The 23,785-nt window shown below is 41.9% G+C and overlaps 1 protein-coding gene across 1 annotated transcript in view; it reads right to left on the bottom strand.

The window, feature by feature from the left end:
• Positions 1 to 23,785, bottom strand: part of CERKL (CERK like autophagy regulator) — a 270,516-nt gene that overhangs the window by 75,642 nt on the left and 171,089 nt on the right. The window contains exon 4 of the mRNA XM_082262403.1: positions 10,167 to 10,230. Coding sequence (XP_082118529.1) covers positions 10,167 to 10,230 — 64 coding nt within the window. The remainder of the gene's footprint in view (positions 1 to 10,166; positions 10,231 to 23,785) is intronic.

Here is a 23,785-nt window from a genome sequence, read left to right as displayed (position 1 = left end):
ACAATGATAGGCTTTTGTTTATTCATGTAAAACCTTATTCCAAAAGATAAAAAAAAAAAAAAAAACTATTGCTGTAAATAAATGTTTTCTTTTGGGTTTAACAGCGCTTTAATAAACCCATAATCTGAACATAAATTCTAAACATAACCCTTATTCTGAACCTAAGTCCCGATAACTAATCCTAGTCTAAAGCAAAATTAACCCTCTCACAGTGATACAAACTATCAGTAAAGAGACTACTCGTGGAACAGTATGAAACAATCCTATTTGCTTATGTAAAGTATCCTGTTGGAACTATCACTACAGTACCCTGTTTTTTTTTTTTTTTTTTTTTTTTACATCATCCATACTGTTTTACAGTCACTGATATCAAGCATGAAGTTTCCTTTAAGTTAATGGGTTAGTTAGTCAACCCAGTTAGCTCAGTTGCTTCTTATGGGTTAGTCAACCCAGTTAGCTCAGTTACTTCTTATGGGTTAGTAAACCCAGTTAGCTCAGTTGCTTCTTATATCTCAAGACTCTTGCCACAAAATCAATTGAAAAAGCCTCCTGTTGCAATGCCTTACTACTCCTTTGGCATTCTTTGTGATGTACAATATAGAAAAAATCTGTCAACAAACATGAACTGTCCTTTTAATGGCTGCAGGATGATTCTAAAGCTGGGAACTGAGCTGCAGAAAAATACTGTATAACATTTTAAATCCAACAAACATATAAAAATCGATGACCCATTATTTAAAATATTGTTGCCACAACATATTTGCCAACTATTACAAACTAGTGAGCAATTCTATTGGGGTGAAACGCATTTAAAGAGTGTGCTTTTTTTCAAGTGGAGACTATAGGTATAAAGCCACTTTATCGTTGACAGACTAAAGCAGGGATTCCCAAACTATGGCCCTGCAGCTGTTGCAGAACTACACATCCCATGAGGCATTGTAAACCTCTGATATTCACATACATGACTCAGCATGATGGGAATTGTAGTTCCTGAACAACTGGAGGACCGTAGTTTGGGAAACCCTGGACTAAAGTATCAAAAACAGCTAACTAGGGAGTGCGACTCATCTTCTTATATCTGTTCACAACTGGAAAAACTCCTGATATTACACAGTTTAAATACTGCTAAAGCCATAATTCCTGTGCAGTGTTCCTGTGGACATTCTAGTCCAAATGTAAGAAGCCAGAGCTATCTCCAGTGGAACACAAGAAGACTATAGGCACATATGGTCCCACTGGAAACATTACAGAACGTTAATACTTTGACAGCCCCTCTGGATTTTTCAGCTAGAAATATCTGATAAAAGGGTGTATGTATATATATATATATATATATATATATATATATATATATATATATATATATATATATTTTTTTTTTTTTCTCTCCTCCTTCACTTTTTAATCTCCCATTAATACATTGTTTTTATATTCCATTTTCACTAATACTTTCCTGTCATTTTCTCACTCCTAAAAATAACCCCCCCCCCCCCCGACTTCTCATTTCAAATGTCCATTTTTGTCATTTCACTATTATATAAAGTACCAATAAAAACAGAATTTTAGAGTGAAGCATGACACAAACTACATTTATATGTAATCAGTAAAAAATTTTACCATGCAAAACAAAGGTACGCATTTGAGAAAAAAAATAAATAAATGGGAGCTAATAAAGGTACATATTTATTTCTTTGTGCAACGCAATGCTAAAAACTAGACTCACATTATTCCACAGAAAATCACACACTCAAATGGTATAAAATACTGTAGGGTACATACAAAGTTCTAGTTCAAAACAGTCCCAGCTCTGAAAAAGGAACAGTTATTGTGCACACATTAATTCTTTATTTGGATTCACTTAATATATTTTTGCCTATTTGTACATAGATTGTTAAGCCATGCAAACATAGTCAGCAATATGTAAATACAGAATAATGAAAAGGACATTATTTTAGCTGAGAGGACAAAGAATGCTTTTGCAAAGGCGGCACAAAAGAAAACAATGACAATCTTGGGGTCTAATAAGGAGCATAATTATAATAAAATTACTTGTAAACATATGTTCACACATTTCTGAGTTAACTGTTTTTGCTTTAGGGAACCCTCAATTTTATTAGGAGCTTAATTTTTCGGTCTTACAGTATTAACACTTGGCATTTACAGAAAACATAATTACATTATATACATGAACCTTGAACCCACAATACAGATAGAAGCAGCAAAACTGATGCTTTAGTTCTATATACATGCATAACAGCTAAATCAGCAGCAGACCTCATCTCTGTTGGGGGCTTTGACGTGGTCCACTGGGGTCATTACAGATTAATTTTCACCTCATTATTGCATTCTGCATTTGGTTTACAAGTCCTCCAGCTGCAGCATGAAAAGTGTGACTATATTACAACCAAGTACTTTATCAGGATCTCTTGTAGCCTGATCCTAATTCAAGACCACCTGTGTGTAACTATAACTGAAGAAGTGACATGCTTTGAAACACGTCCCTATCTCCCAGCACACTCCCAGCGGTGTCAGGCATCCTCTCTATCCAGGCTCTGGCTTCCATCCCTGGTCGGGTTGTCTTCCTGCAGAAGAACCTCCCTCTGCTCACGGCCGAAGCAGGGGAATTCTATAGCAGCTCTTGGCTCCAGAGGCAGTTGAGTGTTTTTATTTATTAATAAATATTGTTTACTACACTATGGAGGTTGCGCTTGTCCTTTACCTTTTGTTTTCACAGTGTAACTAAAACTTGAATGCCAAATTCTGTGTGCACTTTCTATTTGAAATGGCTGTAGAATGGGTTTAGCTAATATAGATTGGAGAAGTGTATCATTGGAATACATTGGAAACTAGCATAATGGGTAATGACCTCTTACTGGCTTTTTAGTAAACAAGAGCTTTATTACATAAAATATAATACCACCCTACTAGAGCACAGATACCAGACTCAAGTATTGCTTCTAAAGCCTAGTACATGGAAAGTTGAGTCTGTATTATGGACTACCACAACGTACACTAAAGCCAAGCTCCACTAAATCTAGGATGCATAGAAAGTGATGCAACTGTACATGCCCATGGTGACTGCTTTACTGACTGGAGCCTTGATACTGTATCTGTAAAACCCAGCCACTGATCAATAACTGACATTACGTTGATGGGATATTTGCACTTGCAGTTGCTATACGATGTTTGGATTTTGATTTTATGGATAAGAAGTTCTTGCGCTAAAGTGTACAGCATCTTTTCTCAAGGGCCAACATTTGTGGACAATAATGACAATCCATTGCACGACCACTTTGCTATTAAAAGATACACTGTTACCTTGCCCATGCAAAGTAAATTGACAGGGTCTCTGCAAAGCACACCCCCTAACCCCTTTATACTCACCTTGCCTGCACACCTTCACTAGCATTTCCTGCCTGCAGGTGCACGTGACCTGTTCCTCTATGACAGTGATTGGGTCAGCAGTTAATCACTAAACACAAGCACTGTCACATGACCGAAGGAGTGACATTACCAGTTACCTACATCATCTGTGAGGAAGGAACAGAAGGAGCAGAGAGGTAGTGGGAGGGTCCCTTTCCGAGGACACTGTCACTTTGGCCTACAAGGTCAGGGTGACAGAGAATCTCTTTAATATGGATGCTATCCTCCCACTGTGACATAACACAGTATGGAACCACAGGGAGTTGTGATCAACTACTAGTTGTAATGTGTATAAGAAATGCATAAAAATATGATTTTTGTAAGATCTTACCGTGAAATCTTTTTCTCTTAAGTCCATTGACAGACACAGCCTCATCTCCATCAGCTGAATGGGTTATGCTGTCCCCTACAAGAGTAGTCTAGGCAGGAAAAAATTTACAGGTACACGCCCCGGGGGGCTGTCCCCACAGGCATAACCCACACACTCAGCTCAGCAAACCAGTTTAGTTGTAAGCAGTGAAGAAAAATCAATCCCAAAATCAAAAGGGGCGGGTGCTGCGTCTGTTAATGGACTTCAGAGAAAAAGATTTTATGGTAAGATCTTACAAAAATCGTATTTTCTCTATCATCCATTGACAGACTCATCTTCATCAGCTGAATGGGACGTGCCAAAGCAGTGTAGGCATGAGGGGTGGGAAGAATGCAACCAGAAGTAACGTAAACTCCAAAGGCTAAACTTAGCCAACTGGGTAACATGAATCTCAACCAAACAACAAGAGCTCACCCAATAAAAGACCCCTAAGAGAAACAAAAAAAACATTCTCTTACGAAACAGCAGCCTGCAAAATCTTGCAGCCAAAAGAGGCATCCAAAGATGGCAACAAATCCACCTTGTAGAATTTGGTAAAGGTGTGCACAGACGACCAAGTCGCTCCCTTACAAACTTGTAAAACAGAGGCCTGATGGCGAAAAGCCCAAGAGGCACTCAGTGCTTTAGAACAGTGTTTCTCAACTCCGGTCCTCATGGCACACTAATAGGCCAGGTTTGCAAGAAAACTGAAATACATCACAGGTGATATCATTTGCTGCTCAGTGATTGCAGTATTCTAGTCTGCGTCTCCCCAAGGTAATACTTAAAATTTGGCCTGTTAGTGTGCCCTAAGGACCGGAGTTTAGAAACACTGCTCTAGTAGACCGCACCTTCACAGGGAAAGGAGGAACCTGACCCTTGGTCGAATAAGCCTGAACAATCATCTGCCTGATACATCTGCATATGGTCGCAGCAGACACAGCCAAACCTTTGTGAGGACCGTCCATAAGGACAAAGAGAGAGTCAGATTTTCTAAAGGACTCAGTAACCGTCAGATAAACTCTTATTGTCTGAACCACATCCAAAGACTGCAAATCAATTTCCTTGGGATGCTTAGGCTTAGAACATAAGGAAGGCAACACAATGTCTTCATTAAGATGAAAATCCGACACCACCTTAGGAAGAAAAGATGGATTAGGTTCGTAGGACAACTTTATCCCTGTGGACCACCAAATAAGACGAACGACAGGACAGCACCACCAACTCAGATACTCTGCGAGCATAAGTAATAGCCACTAGAAAGGCAACCTTCTGCGACAAGGAAGGCAGAGAAATCTCCCTAATATTCTCAAAAGGAGGCTTTTGAAGAACAGACAAAACCAGATTGAGATCCCATGGAGGCAACAAGGTTCTCCTCAGAGGAGCCAGATGACGCACCCCTTGAATAAAAGTGGGAATCAAGCTATTAGTAGCTAACGGACGTTAGAAGTAAATGGCCAAGGCTGACAACTGACCTTTGATAGTGCCCAACGCCAAGTGCTGCTCAACCCCTTTTTGCAAAAAGGACAAAACCCTAGCTATAGAAAACAACCGAGGGTGCAGCTGCAGCGATTCACACCATGAAATGTACAATTTCCACGTATGATGATAGATCTTCCTAGATGTCGACTTCCTGGCCTTCAAAAGGGTAGGAATCACTGAGTCAGAAAGACCTCTATCCCTCAATACCTTGCTTTCAACAGCCAAGCTATTAAAGCCAGCAACCGTAAAGCAGGATAGAAGATCGGTCCCTGACACAGCAGATCTTCCCATAGAGGAAGTCGTCATGGAGGATCCATGACCATTCTTACCAGGTCTGCGTACCAAGACTGCCGAGGCCAGTCTGGTGCCACCAGAATGACAGGAATGCCTTCCACCACCACCCGGCAAAGAAACCTCGGCAAGAGGATGAGCAGAGGGAAGGCATAAATCAGGCGATACTGGCACCAAGGAGCCACCAGACCCTATGTGGCGTTGGCCAGAGGATCCTGAGACCTGGTCACAAACCACATCCAATACCTGATGACTCAAGTAATCCGCTTGCCAATTCTCCACACCCAGAATGTGGACTGCGGAAAGAGCCGGAACACTGGCTTCCGCCCAAACCAGAATTTCGGCCACCTCCTTGGCCACCAGGACACTCTTGGTGCCCCCTTGATGATTGATGTAAGCCACTGCCGTGGCATTGTCCGACTGTATCCGAACCGGAGAACTGCGTAACTGACTTGTCCAATGGAACAAGCAAAACTTGATCTCCCTCAGCTCCAGAATATTGATCGGCAAGGAGGACTCTTCTGTCCCTCAAGTCCACTGGGCACAGAGCTTCCCCAGCACTTCACCCCAGCCAGACAGGCTGGCATCCGTGGTGACTACCGTCCAGAACAGCGGCAGGAAGGACTTGCCCTGACACAAATCAGGAGACTGTATCCACCAGGATAGGGTTGACTTTGTGAGATGGCTCAAACAAATCTTCTGGTCCAATGACCGAGGGTCCCTGTTCCATTTTGCCAGAATCTCTTTCTGCAGAGGCCTGGAATGAGACTGAGCAAACGGGACCGCTTTGAAGGTCGACACCATCAGACCCAGGGCACTCATGCAGGCCCGTAGGGAGGACTGACCAATTTCCATCAGCAACCTGATCGCCCTTTGCAACTTCTGAAGCTTTTCCAAGGGGAGAAAGACCCTCGCTAGAGCGGAGTCCAGACAGCCCCAGATAGGTGACCCGTACAGATGGCGTCAGAGCAGATTTCTTGAAATTGATCATCCACCCAAATTCTTGAAGGGTCTGAACTGTAATAGAGATGTTCTCCAACAGATCCGAATGAGAGTCTGCTCGCAACAGGAGATCATCCAGATATCCCAAAATAGAGATTCCTCTCTGACGTAACAAGGCCAGCTCAGGTGCCAGGACCTTGGTAAAAACTCTGGGAGCGGAGGCGAGACCAAAGGGTAACGCCACAAATTGAAAGTGCTCCTCTGCCACCACAAAGCGGAGGAATCACTGATGTCCCTCGAATATGGGGGCGTGGAGATACGTATCCTTAATATTGATGGAGGCCAAGAAATCCCCCTGATTCAAGGCTGCCACCACCGACCGAATGGACACCATTCAAAACTACTGCACCCACACAAAGCGGTTCAGAGCCTTGAGATCCAGGATTAGATGCACCTTGCCCTCCTTTCTGGGCACCGTGAACAGGTTTGAATAGAAACCTTGAGAGCGTTCCTGCGGAGAAACCGACACGATCACTCCTTGAAACAGGAGGTCCTGCACAGATTCCCCAAGATCTTTAAAACACTCTGGAGACTGGTGAAGATTCGACTGAAAAAACCTGTTCCCCTGGCCGGGACCAAAATTTGATTTTGTACCCAGAAACAAATCAGTTTGCGAACCCATTTGTCTTGAACGAAGGAAGTCCAGGGTTCCTGAAAGAAGCGCAGACGTCCCTCCACTCCGGAAACTGTTGAGGGCACCCCTTCATGCTGAAGAGCACTTGTCCGCAGCACCCGGACTGGCTGGTCTTGGACTTGCCATAGTGCTTCTCAGCCCCTCCAGAAGCTCTGAACGGCTTACCCTTTTCTTGCACCCCGGGGGCATGAAAAAAAAGTCTATGATCAGTAAAGGAAGGACCCCACTTAGCACGAGGTGTTTTACCTTTGGAGGATTAAGGACAAGCGTACTCTTCCCGCCAGTCAGACCCTTGATCAACTCATCCAGTAAGTCACCAAACAAATGCTCTCCCAGAAGAGGGAGATTGGTCAGGGCTTTCTTGGAGGCTTGTTCAGCCAACCAGCTCTTCAGCCAAACCATGCGCCGCAGGGCAATCCCCACAGCCAAAACTCTGGCCACCAGGGGAGCCACATCCAGGGACGCATCACACAGGAACACCAGGGCCTGGGCCATCTGATCAAAAAGTTCCATCAGTTCTGGGGAACCACATCAGGGTCCAAGTTTCCTTTCAGAACCTTAATCCATTCTGTAACCAAACACAAAAACTGGTTTTAGAATAGAACTTGCGGGAAAGGGATTCCACCCGCCTGTCCACCGGATCTGTGAAATTTGGGGAATCTTCCACGGGCACAATAGTAGATTTGTTCAACCTGGAAACAGGGTGATCCACCTTTGGTGGCACCATCCAACAGTTGGAGACTGTATCTGCAAAAGGATACCGGCGTTTTGGCACCACTAGCAAGTGCTTAACGCACCGCCATTGGTCATTCACAATATCATGAAAAGTCTCAGGACAGGGGAAAACCTTGCCAGGCTTTTGGGTCTTGCAGGAGCCAAAGGCCACCCGCGTCCCTGCCGGAGTGGGCTCATCAGTCATTTTTAAAGTTCCCCTCACTGAGACAATCAGCGCTTCCACTAAAGCACGTTCCCACGCTGCAGCTGAAGAAGACCGGTCCTCTCCACCATCTGACTGTGAGGATAGCGACCCTTCAGGTAGGGGGGGCGTCCGTGGCGACCACAGCAGACTCGAATCAGAGGATTTCACCATTGATGGAGAAGGCAGCAGCCATTTCTGGCTAGTAACCTTTGTCAGGTCTTCTCAGAGCTGCTGAAATCATGGCCAGCGACTGCGATCCGGACTGTCCGGGAGTCTTACAGAGTGGGTCTGAGGGTGAAATCACAGCCTAGGACTCCATAATTAAAGTACAAAAAAAACTGAGTTCTGTCACTTTAAGAAGCCCCAATCGCAGTTCCCACCGTAGATCGCGGTGATTTGCAGAGTCCCTCTTTAATATACACTAACAGCAGAGTGTAGGGATATGCCCGCAAAGACCCCAGTACTGTACCACTTTCAGGGAGATTCCCCTCGAATGGCCTCTGCAGCATGGAGAAGAGACACCGGAAGTAATCTCGGTCTGCAACAGGAAGTGATCTCAGCCTGGATGTAAAAAAATCACTCTGCCAGTGCAGTAATACTACACAAAAATGGTTGCCAATACACTTTATTAGGAAGCTCAGGGAAAATGGCTGCCTCATTCAAATCAATAGGGAAAACCTGCACATTGCCCACACTTAAGATGGCGGCACCCACGGCGAGCCCTGCGGCCAGGGATCCCCATAATGAAGGCCTCAAGGATCTACAACCATACCCAGCAAGAGACAAGGTACTATTGCTACCCCCTCAGGATGCCAGGCGCCCCAGTTACATAGTCTCTCCTGGACAGGAGAGGGAGAAAGAGCACAAGGGCTGGGTACCTGACAGGCCAGGGGGATCTTTTAGGAGGTACAGGTCCTATTATCCCCGGGAGAGGGCCCACACCCCCCAAGGCCACAAGGGGCAAGGGGGTCACATTTACGCACCATACCATGGACTGGGTGGGCTACGCTCCGGGCAGACCCCCGCCCACCCAAAGTGAGGTTGCTGCCAGCCAAGGGGTACGCTGCGACGTTCCAGATCGCTGTGTCCCATCGAGGCATCTGCCTGCCCATGCTCGTAGGCCAGGCTGGGGGGACCATAAGGATCTAGATTATCCAGTGTGAAGCCCCAGCCATCATTGCTTGTAGATCACCAGGAGAATCTCCCTGAACACTAACTAGCAAAGTGAGTAATAAGAAATAAAATAAAATATTCTGAAAAGAATAAAAAAACTGAGACTTGAGTCCCAGCAGGAAACCTAGGTCCTACTCCTTCTCTAGGCAGAAACAAACTGGTTTGCTGAGCTGAGTGTGTGTGTGTAGGTTATGCATGTGAGGACAGCCCCATGTGCGTGTACATTTTTTCCTACCTAGACTACTCCTGCAGGGGGCAGCATAACCCATTCAGCTAATGAAGATGAGGCTGTGTCTGTCAATGGATGATAGAGAAAGTAATGTTTTTTACTACAATAAACAAATATACAGTACAAATATAACAGACTATGAAAAAAAAAAAAAACATTGGGAGGATAAATATACAAAAACGGGATCCCCAGTTTTTCCCGAGCATGGGCTCCCTAGGCCTTCCATATGTCACCAAGTTTCTTCCCTAATAAATCTACCTCTAGATTGGCTAGACAGATTAATAGGAGGCAGCCAGAAGATATCATTCCTCTACCTGTTGGAAATGTATTTCAGTGTAGAGGTAATCCTCATATCACTGTGATGGCCTGTCCTAATGGCCGAAAGGAATGTGTGTGAGGCAGAAAAAGGGTAGACCCAGTCGTAAAACTTTGCTAGTAAACGTGGCCTCAGTTCTGAAGTAGACACAAAAAAGTAACCTCTGATTATGCATTTTTTCATCATATGTTTTATTTGAATTGCCCAAGTTTATGATAGATACACTTTATTAAGGTACTTCCTTCTATGGTAAACATAAATCTATGTGTCATTTATGTTTGGCTAAATCCGCTATGTAAGCAGCTAAAATATACTTCTATTAAGCAGCTATGCATTGAATTAACATACCCGTCAAATTCTTGAAGTTCACATTCTTTAAGCAAAGTAAGAGCATGTCCTGTATATTTAGTTTCTACAGGGGGAAAAAAAACAATACACAATTGAAATGTCTTAAGATAATATAGTCAATGTAGTAAACATTTTACTGGGAATTTGAATACTAAAATTATACCTTATAAACTATAAAGTGTTCTATGAACTTATAAAGAGAACATAGCATTTTCTGAAAGAAACAATATAAAGTGAAATGCCAGCTTACTGAAAAGAAAAATTCTCCAGGTCAACTAAACACAAAGCAATTGCAAAGATTTTATATCGTCTATTGCAGATCCTTACCTTATTCTGCTCTGTTGATTTTAATGCAACCCTGTCTGGATTAAAAAATAAAAATCTAAAGGAAAGCCCCTGCATTAGGCTGCATTCACATGTCAGCGTATGGATCGCGGGCAGAATCGCCGCGATTCCGCCTGCGATCCAGAAATCATTGCAAATTGCGGGACGCCTGTGCGTTGCCCGTGATTTGCAATAGCACCCCAAACGCTGAGCGATGTTGCCGCAATTTCCGCCTGCCGAATCGCGGTAACATTGCGCAAAAAAATCGTGGGATGCAATACGCTCCAAAGAAGTTTTTGTACTTTTTTGGGCGTAATGCGTCCCGCAATTTTTTTGTTACCGCGATTCGGCAGGCGGAAATCGCGGCAACATCTTTCAGCATTTGGGGTGCTATTGCAAATCACGGGCAACGCACAGGCGTCTGCGATTTGCAATGATTTCCGGATCGCGGGCGGAATCGCGGCGATTCTGCCCACGATCCATACGCTGACATGTGAATGCAGCCTAAGAAGAGCTGTTAAAGTTACCCGTCTGGCAATTTGTGTCTCCAGCATTGCAACCTCCATTAGTATCTTCAGTTTAACATTTCTGGGAAGTCTATGTCCCCTGCCATACACTGTGGTTCCATACCCCTAACCCTTTGTTTCTAAAGGGCATAGCAGCTTTTGCTATTTTTACAGTTATTAGGTAACATGAAGTATGTGCTATTCTACTGGATGTTAAAGAGAACTCCTACAGACAGAAATATTAGAGCAGGCATTTCTGATTAGTTGTTGAAGGTGTGTTTAGAAAGATGCGTGCTGCCATTCCATAAATACTAAAAATGCAAATTCTTTGACTCATTTGCTAATCTTCCGGCTTTACTAATTGATTTAATGGAACAAAATGAATGACAGGCAGCTAGCATTTTCAGAAGTGTTCAGCAAAGGCAGCTTTCAGTAGAGATTGCCTCTGAGCATTTTTAACTCAACAAAAAAATGTTTCAGTTTTTTCTTCCTAAAATGGGCTGTTCTATCATTTAGTGCCCTTAGCTCATTAACGTAATTGGTATAAGTTATGCTGAGATGGACAGGGTGGAGGCTAACCTAAACAGCCCACATGCGCACCACCTGGTTACTTACTATGACATTTGGCTCAGAACTGGCACATACAGGAGTACCCTTTGGAGGACTCTTGCAAATTCAGTTCTTATTGTTGCACACAACAATTTTGCAACATATACAACCTGCCTGAATCTACCTTTGCATCTGCAAGATAATGAATGGAAAGTTAACTGATAAGCAATCCAATACTTAACCATGATATTAAATCTTTCCTAAATGACCGCATGCTTTACACCAAATCAGAAATAATCCAGTACAACAACAGGAAAGAGTTTCTGTTCCAATCTACTTACCTAAAACAGGTTGAAGGCAAGTGGTCACAGGCAGCAACATTCCTTGCCATGTATTTGGCCATTGAATTGAATGTTATGATATCAGTAAGTGTATATACTGTATATACCGCTGTGCTGTCCACCAGACTAAAGGTCCTCATGTCCTTATCATTGCAGATCACATCCCTATCGATTGGTAAGATTCGAGGACCAGCATTACCAGGAGACCAAGGACCACTCGCTGAAGATTGATCACCTATCCCTAAGTTAAAGGGTTACATCTGTGGAAGTATTGGAGGATTTTGATCGGAGGATATCCTCGAACACGCTCATTTGAGTGTGTAGTAAGGTGAGCGGCCACTGCACACATTTTTTGGATTTCAGGAGTCACGTTTTATGTTTATTTACTATATCACTGAAGATTCACATTTGCTTTAGAAGTCACTTTTATTGGATTGTTTTATGAGGATTGATACCTGCATTTTGTGATCTCACTTCACTTATATTGACTCCTCACATCCACTTTATTGATTTCGGACATTTTTATTCAGCTTTACATTCACTGATGTGAGGAGCATTACTCACCATATTGGAATTGGACTTTTTCATTATTCAGCTGTATATTTATTGTTTCTGAAGCACTTTTTTTTGCTCTGAATATTTTATTTATTTATTTGGATTTGCTCAACATTACACCCTTTGGATGTATTATTATTTCTTATGAATTAGCGCCGATTTTTATTTATTCTATTTTATCACTGTATACCAAATGTTTGTTATATGCAGAAAGGGGTAACCGATTTGAGAAAATTATAACAAAATATGTTATGTGACCATTTTGGATACCAATTAGGCTTATCAGTGGTCTTTAATATTAAAAAAAATAGTTAAAGAGATTAAGAATCAAATGCAATTAAAATATGCATAATATTTTTAACTGCTCTTTGAAGTCTATAAAAAGAGCAAATATACTCAAGAGATAACTGCAACAAAAAGCCAAATACCAGTAGCTGCTCAGCAAATCTCAAAGAGAAGGGTGGCACAACCACATACCAGAATATGTACCCTCTAGAGGAAATGAATCTGTCACTCTAAATTGTCATCTTGGCCTCTTGCGATGCCCTGTGCAGCGCATGAAATGCCAGAGCAAAACGGATAAGCTGAGCTGCAGATGGCAGAGAGCAGAGCAGCCACGTTTAGCATTTTCTAGGGCGGCAGTGCCAGAAGAGACTGCACAGCTGTAACCAACCATCAAAGATTCTTTTTGACTGACATGACACTTACAGATGGATGTTTTGTGTAAGAATGTACATCGTTATATGCAAGATTACATAAATCTTTCATGCTTGTCTGTTCTTGGTTATGGTCTGGTATAAGAATGAGTTGTAGGGCTTTTTGGTATTCTAGACAAGATAATATGGCATTCCCTATTGTTTACATGAAATATTATATACAGTAAATATTCAATAGCTCAGTAACAGATATTGGGATTGAACTTTAGACATATAAAAAAGGCATTAGGCCAAGCATGTTTCATCTCCCTAAGTTCCCTGTGTGTGCTAGGAGTTCAAATAATAGGTTCACATTGTAGGCAAAAATAAAATGAAAGTATATCTTTATTTTTACCCTTTTTTTTTTTAATAGAGTAAGGAAGAGTTAGAACCCCCTAATAGGTTCCTATTGTTGTGTGTGTCTCCGTTGGGGAGATTCACACTCTTTACGTGTCATAGTGACCATTGACACCTAGACGGAAAGTAAAAGAAAATACAGAATTGTGAGCTGTCAGGAAGAGAGGGAAAGACTTCTACTGGGGACATTTGTCCCTGTAAAAAACCGTCCAAGAGGAGATTTACTCTTACTTTCTGTTGTGTCAAGAAAATAGGAAGTGAGGGTAATTTTCCCAAATGGGAATTGTAAAAAAACAGGGTTTTGAAAAGTATATTTACTTCTTGTGTTGCTCCTCAAAGCTTCCTGGTTTAATGCTAGCCACGTTAAATATTTGTCAGAAGCTATAAACGTGCTTCACAATTTCAGCCGAAACACTAATTTTGCAGTTTATGTAGTAAAGGTATATAACCGCATCTTCAAGACCATGATCATGATGGGGACATAAAAAATTTCTTATGACTGCACAAATGAATACATGTCATCTAAAAATCAAAATGGCTGTAATTGGCTTATTCACTACTCATATATAGTGATGTCGCGAACCTAAAATTCGCCGTTCGCGAACGGCGAACGCGAACATCGGCAAATGTTCGCGAACCGGCGAACCGGGCGAACCGCCATAGACTTCAATAGGCAGGCGAATTTTAAAACACACAGGGACTCTTTCTGGCCACAATAGTGATGGAAAAGTTGTTTCAAGGGGACTAACACCTGGACTGTGGCATGCCGGAGAGGGATCACGCAAAAAAAAGTTCTTAAAAATTATAATTTTTTGATAGAGAGCCAATTATTGGAAAAATTAAAAAAAAATAAAAATAAAAAATTTCTTTGGATTTAGCATCTGGGGGGTCTAAAAAGTGTACCTGTGAAGTTTCAGCTCTGTAGCATGTCCAGAACCCCTAAAAAACAGCATTTGTCTTATATTTTCAGGAATATGGCTTCTCTGCGGCTGGCTTTTTCTCTTGCAGGCATTTATCGGGCATTTTTTTAGGCAGGCATGTCATTTTTTGTATTTAGTGTCTGGGGGGGTCTAAAAAGTGTACCTGTCAAGTTTCAGCTCTGTAGCATGTCCAGAACCCCTAAAAAACAGCATTTTTCTTATATTTTCAGGAATATGGCTTCTCTGCGGCTGGCTTTTTCTCTTGCAGGCATTTAGCGGGCATTTTTTTAGGCAGGCATGTCATTTTTTGTATTTAGTGTCTGGGGGGTCTAAAAAGTGTACCTGTCAAGTTTCAGCTCTGTAGCATGTCCAGAACCCCTAAAAAAACAGCATTTTTATTATATTTTCAGTAATACGGCTTCTCTGCGGCTGGCTTTTTCTCTTGCAGGCATTTATCGGGCATTTTTTTAGGCAGGCATGTCATTTTTTGTATTTAGTGTCTGGGGGGTCTAAAAAGTGTACCTGTCAAGTTTCAGCCATGTAGCATGTCCAGAACCCCTAAAAAACAGCATTTTTCTTATATTTTCAGGAATACGGCTTCTCTGCGGCTGGCTTTTTCTCTTGCAGGCATTTAGCGGGCATTTTTTTAGGCAGGCATGTCATTTTTTGTATTTAGTGTCTGGGGGGTCTAAAAAGTGTACCTGTCAAGTTTCAGCTCTGTAGCATGTCCAGAACCCCTAAAAAACAGCATTTTTCTTATATTTTCAGGAATACGGCTTCTCTGCGGCTGGCTTTTTTTCTTGCAGGCATTTAGCGGGCATTTTTTTAGGCAGGCATGTCATTTTTTGTATTTAGTGTCTGGGGGGTCTAAAAAGTGTACCTGTCAAGTTTCAGCTCTGTAGCATGTCCAGAACCCCTAAAAAACAGCATTTTTCTTATATTTTCAGGAATACGGCTTCTCTGCGGCTGGCTTTTTTTCTTGCAGGCATTTAGCGGGCATTTTTTTAGGCAGGCATGTCATTTTTTGTATTTAGTGTCTGGGGGGTCTAAAAAGTGTACCTGTCAAGTTTCAGCTCTGTAGCATGTCCAGAACCCCTAAAAAACAGCATTTTTCTTATATTTTCAGGAATACGGCTTCTCTGCGGCTGGCTTTTTCTCTTGCAGGCATATATATCAGTGATGGGTGGGCAGTGGCACAGTACACTCTCTGTGGACCTGACAGCAGTCACTGGCACCCAGGCAACTGCAATTTAAAAAATATATATATATTTTTTTTACTTTGCAAGCTGCTGTGCCACTTTATATATCAGTGGTGGGTAGGCAGTGGCACAGTACACTCTCTGTGGACCTGACAGCAGTCACTGGCACCCAGGCAACTGCAATTTAAAAAATATATATATATTTTTTTACTTTGCAAGCTGCTGTGCCACTTTATATATCAGTGGTGGGTGGGCAGTGGCACAGTACACTCTCTGTGGACCTGACAGCAGTCACTGGCACCCAGGCAACTGCAATTTTAAAAAAATATATTTTATTTTACTTTGCAAGCTGCTGTGCCACCTTATATATCAGTGGTGGGTGGGCAGTGGCACAGTACACTCTCTGTGGACCTGACAGCAGTCACTGGCACCCAGGCAACTGCAATTTTAAAAAAATATATTTTATTTTACTTTGCAAGCTGCTGTGCCACCTTATATATCAGTGGTGGGTGGGCAGTGGCACAGTACACTCTCTGTGGACCTGACAGCAGTCACTGGCACCCAGGCAACTGCAATTAAAAAATATATATATTTTTTTTTACTTTGCAAGCTGCTGTGCCACCTTATATATCAGTGGTGGGTGGGCACACAGTGGCACTGCAGTGGGCACAGTACACTCTGTGGACCTGACAGTAACTGGCAGCCCAGGCAACTGCAATAATAAAAAATATTTTTTTTTTTCAATTTATTGCAACAAGATGCTGTGCCACCGTATATATATCAGTGTTGGGCAGTGCACTGCAGTGGGTACAGTGCACTCTGTGGACCTGACACAGCACTCACTGCAATTATGACAGAGGAAAAAAAAAATATTTTTTAAAATGCAAGGTACTGTGCCTGTGCCACCCGAAATGAGTGTGGTGTGCACACAGTACAGTCTGTGGTAGGTCTGTGGCCTCTCACACACAGCGGGCAGGCAACTGCAGTGTACAATAGATATATATAGATATATATATAAAGAAAAAACTCTATTACCTTACCAGCCCTTAAAAGGGCTTTTGGGGACACTATATATATATATATATAAATAAAAAAAATCCTCAATTACCAGCCCTTAAAAGGGCTTTTGGGGACACTAGATAGATATAGATATATATATATATAAGAAGAAACAACTCAATTACCAGCCCTTAAAAGGGCTTTTGGGGACGCTAGGTATATATATATATATATATATATAAAAAAAAAAAAACACAAATACCAGCCCTTAGAAGGGCTTTTTGGGGTGCTGATATTACAGCAGTAGTGGACCAAGAACACTGCAAGACCAGGAACACTGACTAACTGTCCCTAGCTTAACAGCAGCAGCAGCAGCAGCAGCAGCAGCAGCTCTCTCCCTACTCTCACTACACACACTGCTTCAGAATGATCTAAGATGGATGCTGCCCTTGCTTATTTATAGGAGGTGGGAGGGTGTGGGAGGGAGGTATGCTGATTGGCTGGAAATGTGTCTGCTGACTGTAAAGTTCAGGGTCAAAGTTTGCCTCAATGATGTCTTATGGGGGGCGGACCGAACATCGCATATGTTCGCCGGCAGCGGCGAACGCGAACATGCTAAGTTCGCCGGGAACTGTTCGCCGGCGAACAGTTCTATACATCTCTACTCATATAGAGTAATTGGGGTTGATTTACTAAAGGCAAATAGGATGTTCACTTTTCAGGGGATTTTTCTCTTGGCTTAGTGAATGAGGTAAAGCTCTGCTGACTTCCATCATCCAATCTTGTGCCAGCAAAAATATAAATATTTTTTTTTCATTTTTATTTTCCTTGCATGTGATTGGGTATTTGTAAAGTGAAAAGATAAGTCTACCTTTCTAAAATAAAAAAATAAATAAAAAAATACATATTTATTGTTAGGTAAAAAAAAGTGCATTTGCTATTATTTTTTTAGGAGCCCGTAAAGCAGTGCACCTGCGATCAGCAGATCCCACAGACTGTTAGTGTTTCTTTCTGCCTGTACCTCATATGGGCAAGCAGTTACACAATGACAGGAAGACTCAATTAACTACCTAGAGTGCTCAAGCGCCCTGGTAGTTCATTGAGTACTACAAGCTGTCAGCTGCAAAGGATGTTGGCACTAGTAATTCATTCATTGTTATATCTCTGTGATTGAATGATGCGGCTGTGTGGGCGAAAGATCCCGGCCTGCTGTCGCAATGAAGGGGGGGGGGATCGGTGAGAGGCTGCAGGAGTGGGAGCATGGGAACACCCCTAAAAGTGGGTAGAACATGTAACATGTTCCCAATGGTGAACTTATCCTTGAATTTTCACCCCCTGCACTAAGCGAAGGGAAAATTCCCTTGTAAAGTAGATAGCCTATTAGTCTTTAGTAAATCAACCCCATTATGCACATAGCTGGTCCAAAAATGGGTGACTGCTAAATATGAAGATACCAACACTTAGGCAGTCCACAGCGAAGAAAGGGTACCCATTTACAGGTAGGAGATTTTCAGAGTTTGTATACACGTTCTTCTGATTTTATGTGAAAAGACAGAGGTTTTGATGAATTTTTCATCTGATCAATTCCGTTAAGGAAACAGAGAGGATTGTGCATGTATACTACTGGGAGGTCATGATTTTTCCCCCTTCAAGTCAGAATTCACCGTCTACTCTCATAGCTTGGCTCCAACCTAAAAGGCAGGCTGAGCACAAACACAAAATTATTTTAGTTGCTGAAATAAAGGACTAATATTAACAGCCATCCTAGGATTTGAAAAATCAAATAAAATGGTCAGTAGGCTATACAACATCTATAGAAACATTTCTGTTTAGACTGGATTTATCCTTTACCAAACAAAATAACCTTTAGTTAAGACAGAAAGAGAGATAATCTGGCATACTTAAAAGTAAAGTAGTCCACAATTAATGGATTAGAAGATACAGTCTCTATATCTGAATTTGACGAATGCTTGGGAGTCAGTGGCTGCTGCTGTAAAGAGCTAGAAGGTACTCTGTAGGCAAAGCTAAGGATAAAGAGCAGTGCCTTTTGAGCATAGCATTTAAGTGTTTATTCCAAAAACAGCTGATTGGCAACCTACAGGATAAAAAAACGCGCTCATCATAGGTAGGTAGACACTGTTGCAGCTGGGCAGTCAATTCATGCTGAAGTCCACACTGGTATGGAGCATTCAGCCGTGCTGGTAGCTTTCAGCACTTCCCAGATAGTCTGAGAACCCTGGGGGAGCGGAGATGAAGTTGGCACAGGAAGCTGAGCATGGTGAACATTTATGCTTCTTTATCAGGCCTGAGCATTTTTTATCCTTTTATCTTGTACATTGCCAATCTTGTTCTTGGAATAAACACTTAAATGTTACACTCAGAAAGCTCTTTCTTCTTTAAATGAACCATTAGGCCTCATTCAAACTTACGTGTGGGGCTGACCCACGGGTCACTAAGTGGGGTTTCCAAATAGCTGCAGGCAGGAGGCCCTGTTCAAAAACGCTTGTCTGATTACATGTGATTGGCCATGAGCGCTGTTAGCTTTCCACTGATTTGAACTGGGCTTCCCGCCCACAGCAAGTAAAGTCTACAGAGTGCCTCACAGGTAATTGCAGATGGCACCATATGCAAGTGTGTATGTGAGATAGGGCAATATGTATATGCTATGTGGAAATGCGTTCACTTGTGCTTGTATCTTCATTTGGCACACACTATTTGTATGGAGTTTGCATGTTCTCCCACAGTTGTGGTCATAAGTTTAGATACTCTGGCAGAATTTATGATTTCTTGGCCATTTTTCAGAGAATATGAATGATAACACAGAAAATTTTCTTTCACTCATGGTTAGTGTTGGCTGAAGCCATTCATTTTCAATAAACCGTGTTTACTCTTTTAAAATCATAATGACAACATAAATTACCCAAATGACCCTGATCAAAAGTTTACATACCCTGGTGATTTTGGCCTGATAACATGCACACAAGTTGAGACAATCAATGAATCGCTATTAAAAGGTAACCATCCTCACCTGTGATCTATTTTCTTTTAATTAGTGTGTGTGTGTAAAAGGTCAATGAGTTTCGGGACTCCCGACAGACCCTTGCATCTTTCATCCAGTGCTGCACTGATGTTTCGGGATTCTGAGTCATGGGGAAAGCAAAAGAATTGTCAAAGGATCTGCGGGAAAAGGTAGTTGAACTGTATAAAAGAGGAAAGGCATATAAATAGATATCCAAGGAACTGAGGATGCATATCAGCAGTGTTCAAGCTGTAATCAAGAAGTGGAAAATTAGGGTATCTGAAACCAAACCACGGTCAGGTAGCCCAACTAAAATTTCAGCCACAACTGCCAGGTAAATTGTTTGGGATGCAAAGAAAAACCCACAAATAACATCAGGTGAAATACAGGACTCTCTGAAAACATGTGGTGTGGCTGTTTCAAGATGCACAATAAGGAGGCACTTGAAGAAAGATGGGCTGCATGGTCGAGTCGCCAGAAGAAAACCATTACTACGCAAATGTCACAAATTATCCCGCTTACAACACGCCAAACAGCACAGAGACAAGCCTCAAACCTTCTGGCACAAAGTCATTTGGAGTGATGAGATCAAAATGTAGCTTTTTAGCCACAACCATAAATGCTACATTTGGAGAGGAGTCAACAAGGCCTATGATAAAAGGTACACCATTCCTACTGTGAAACACGGAGGTGGATCGCTGATGTTTTGGGGATGTGTGAGCTACAAAGGCACAGGAAATTTGGTCAGAATTGATGGCAAGATGAATGCAGTATGTCATCAAAAAACACTGGAGGAAAATTTGCATTCATCAGCCCGGAAGCTGCGCATGGGACGTACTTGGACATTCCAACATGACAATGATCCTAAACACAAGGCCAAGTTGACCTGTCATTGGCTACAGCAGAATAAAGTAAAGGATCTGGAGTGGCCATCTCAGTCTCCTGACCTCAATATCAAAGCCATTCTGTGGAGAACTCAAACGTGCAGTTCATGCAAGACGGCCCAAAAATTTACAGGAACTGGAGGCTTTTTGCCAGGAAGAATGGGCAGCTTAACATCTGATAAGATAAAGAGCTTCATCCACAAATACCACAAAAGACTTCAAACTGTCATTGATGTTAAAGGGGGCAATACACGGTATTAAGAACTGGGGTATGTAAACCTTTGATCAGGGTCATTTGGGTAGATGGCCTAGGCTATAAGAGGATTGCCAAGACCCTGAAACTGAGCTTCAGCACGGTGGCCAAGACCATACGTTGGTTAACAGGACAGGTTCCACTCAGCACAGGCCTCACCATGGTTGACTAAGGAAGTTGATTGGACATACTCAGCGTCATATCCAGAAGTTGTCTTTGGGAAATAGATGTATAAGTGTGCCAGCATTGCTGCAGAGGTTGAAGGGGTGGGGGATCAGCTTGTCAGTGCGCAGACCATGCGTCGCACACACTGCATCGAATTGGTCTGCATGGCTGTCATCTCTGAAGGAAGCATTTTCTAAAGATGATGCACTAGAAAGCCTGCAAATAGTTTGCTGAAGACAAGCAGACTAAGGACAGGGACTACTGGAATCATGTCCTGTGGTCTGATGAGACCATAATAAACTTATTTTGTTTAGATGATGTCAAGCGTGTGTGGCAGCAAGCAGGTGAGGAGTACAAAGACAGGTGTGTCTTGCCTAAAGTCAAGCATGGTGGTGGAAGTGTCATGGTTTGGGGCTGCCGGCACCGGGAGCTACATACAGTTCATTGAGGTAACCATGAATGTGACATACTGAAGCAGAGCATGATCCCCTCCCTTCAAGGACTGGGCCTCAGGGCAATATTCCAACATGATAACGACCCCAAACACACCTCCAAGACAACCACTGCCTTATTGAAGAAGCTGAGGGTAAAGGTGATGGACTGGCCAAGCATGTCTCCAGACCAAAACCCTATTGAGCATCTGTGGGGCATCTTCAAATGGAAGGTGGAGGAGCGCAAGGTCTCTAACATCCACCAACTCCGTGATGTCGTCATGGACTCCAGTGGAAACCTGTGAAGCTCTGGTAAACTCCAGGGATAAGAGGGATAAGGCAGTGCTGTAAAATAATGGTGGCCACACAAAATATTGACACTTTGGGCCCAATTTGGACATTTTTACTTAGGGGTGTACTCACTTTTGTTGCCAGTGGTTTAGACATTTATGACTGTGTGTTGAGTTATTTTGAGGGGACAGCAAATTTACACTGTTATACAAGCTGTACACTCACTACTTTACATTGTAGCAAAGTCTAATTTCTTTAGTGTTGTCACATGAAAAGATATAATAAAATATTTACAAAAATGTGAGGGGTGTACTCACTTTTGTGAGATACTGTAAGTGGGATAGGGACCTTAGAGCTTCTTCAGGGCTGGGATTGAGAAAAATTAACAGGCTAAATTAACAGGCTCTATAAAGCACTGCGTAAATTGTCAGCTCTATATGAACGCCTGTAATAAATAATTAATAAAGTTGTTCTTCACAAATGTTTTCAGCCTATAACAGCTGCAAACCCTCTTAGTAATATTAGCACTCATGTGTGAGCTGTGGGGCAGCTAGACATTGCAGATCATGCCATTTCATCCAACACCATAAGATACTTTGATTTTTACTAATATAAATAGTTGGCAAAATGCTAACTTTATATTTCATACTCTATACACTTCTGGAGTTCAAAAATAAGAAAGGTAAAAATAACTGCATACAGACATGATTAATCTAATAAAACAAACATAAAAATTCAAAATGATTTTGTTTTTTATCAATTTTTTTAAAAAGTTAACTTTAATGCTTCCATTTAGTTTGCAGAAGTAAAATTATATTACTTTTTGTTCACAGTGTGCAACCTATTTCTATCAACGCCTTCAGAAGGTTCTAAATCTGAGGACGACAGATTATTTAGCAGGACTTTCATGTCAGGCATCTTCTTGCAGTGGCCAGCAGGTGTCACAATCAGCAAAGGAACTTGTCACATAGAGAAGGTCACTTTAACATCATTTGATGTGTGGCAAAAAACTAACAAAGCAATAAACAAGCAAATTCAAAAGTGTCAAAAATGTTACAAGGCCTTAAACAAGCAGATTCAAAGAATTTTTTAGAGAGAAGGCAATTCAAATGTATTTCTAAACAAACAGGCTGGGGCAGTTTTAGCACAATTGACCTCAAATAAGCATTTTCAATTTTATACTTTTAATTGTTTTACGAGCAAAAGATGGTCATAATTGTTTATTTGCACTTGATGATTAAAAATATAAAAAAATGTTTATTTGCACAGAACTTTTCCCAGTTTTCAGTCTATGTCAGACTTATGAATGTTCCCAAAGTAAAAATTCTTATGATAAATATCATTCTTTTCACTTACAGACTGTGAATCCTATGCTCTGGTCAGTATAGCAAATACTCTGAAACATAGAAACATAGAATGTGTCAGCAGATAAGAACCATTTGGCCCATCTAGTCTGCCCAATATATCTGAATCCTATGAATAGTCCCTGGCCCTATCTTATATGAAGGATAGCCTTATGCCTATCCCATGCATGCTTAAACTCCTTCACTGTATTTGCAGCTACCACTTCTGCAGGAAGGTTATTCCATGCATCCACTACTCTCTCAGTAAAGTAATACTTCCTCATATTACTTTTAAACCTTTGCCCCTCTAATTTAAAACTGTGTCCTCTTGTGGTAGTTTTTCTTCTTTTAAATATGCTCTCCTCCTTTACCGAGTTGATTCCCTTTATGTATTTAAAAGTTTTTATCATATCCCCTCTGTCTCTTCTTTCTTCCAAGCTATACATTTTAAGGTCCTTTAACCTTTCCTGGTAAGTTTTTTCCTGCAATCCATGTACTAGTTTAGTAGCTCTTCTCTGAACTCTCTCTAGAGTATCTATATCCTTCTGGAGATATGGCCTCCAGTACTGCGCACAATACTCCAAGTGAGGTCTCACCAGTGTTCTGTACAGCGGCATAAGCACTTCTCTCTTTCTACTGCTTATACCTCTCCCTATACATCCAAGCATTCTGCTGGCATTTCGTGCTGCTCTATTACATTGCCTTCCCACCTTTAAGTCTTCTGAAATAATTACTCCTAAATCCCTTTCCTCAGATACTGAGGTCAGGACTGTGTCAAATATTCTATA

The sequence above is a fragment of the Pelophylax lessonae genome (assembly GCF_965119305.1).
Source record: "Pelophylax lessonae genome assembly, chromosome: 6".
In the NCBI taxonomy this organism is placed as follows: domain Eukaryota; kingdom Metazoa; phylum Chordata; class Amphibia; order Anura; family Ranidae; genus Pelophylax; species Pelophylax lessonae.
The sequence above is the reverse complement of the archived record's forward strand: the minus strand, read 5'-3'. Positions and strand labels throughout refer to the sequence as shown.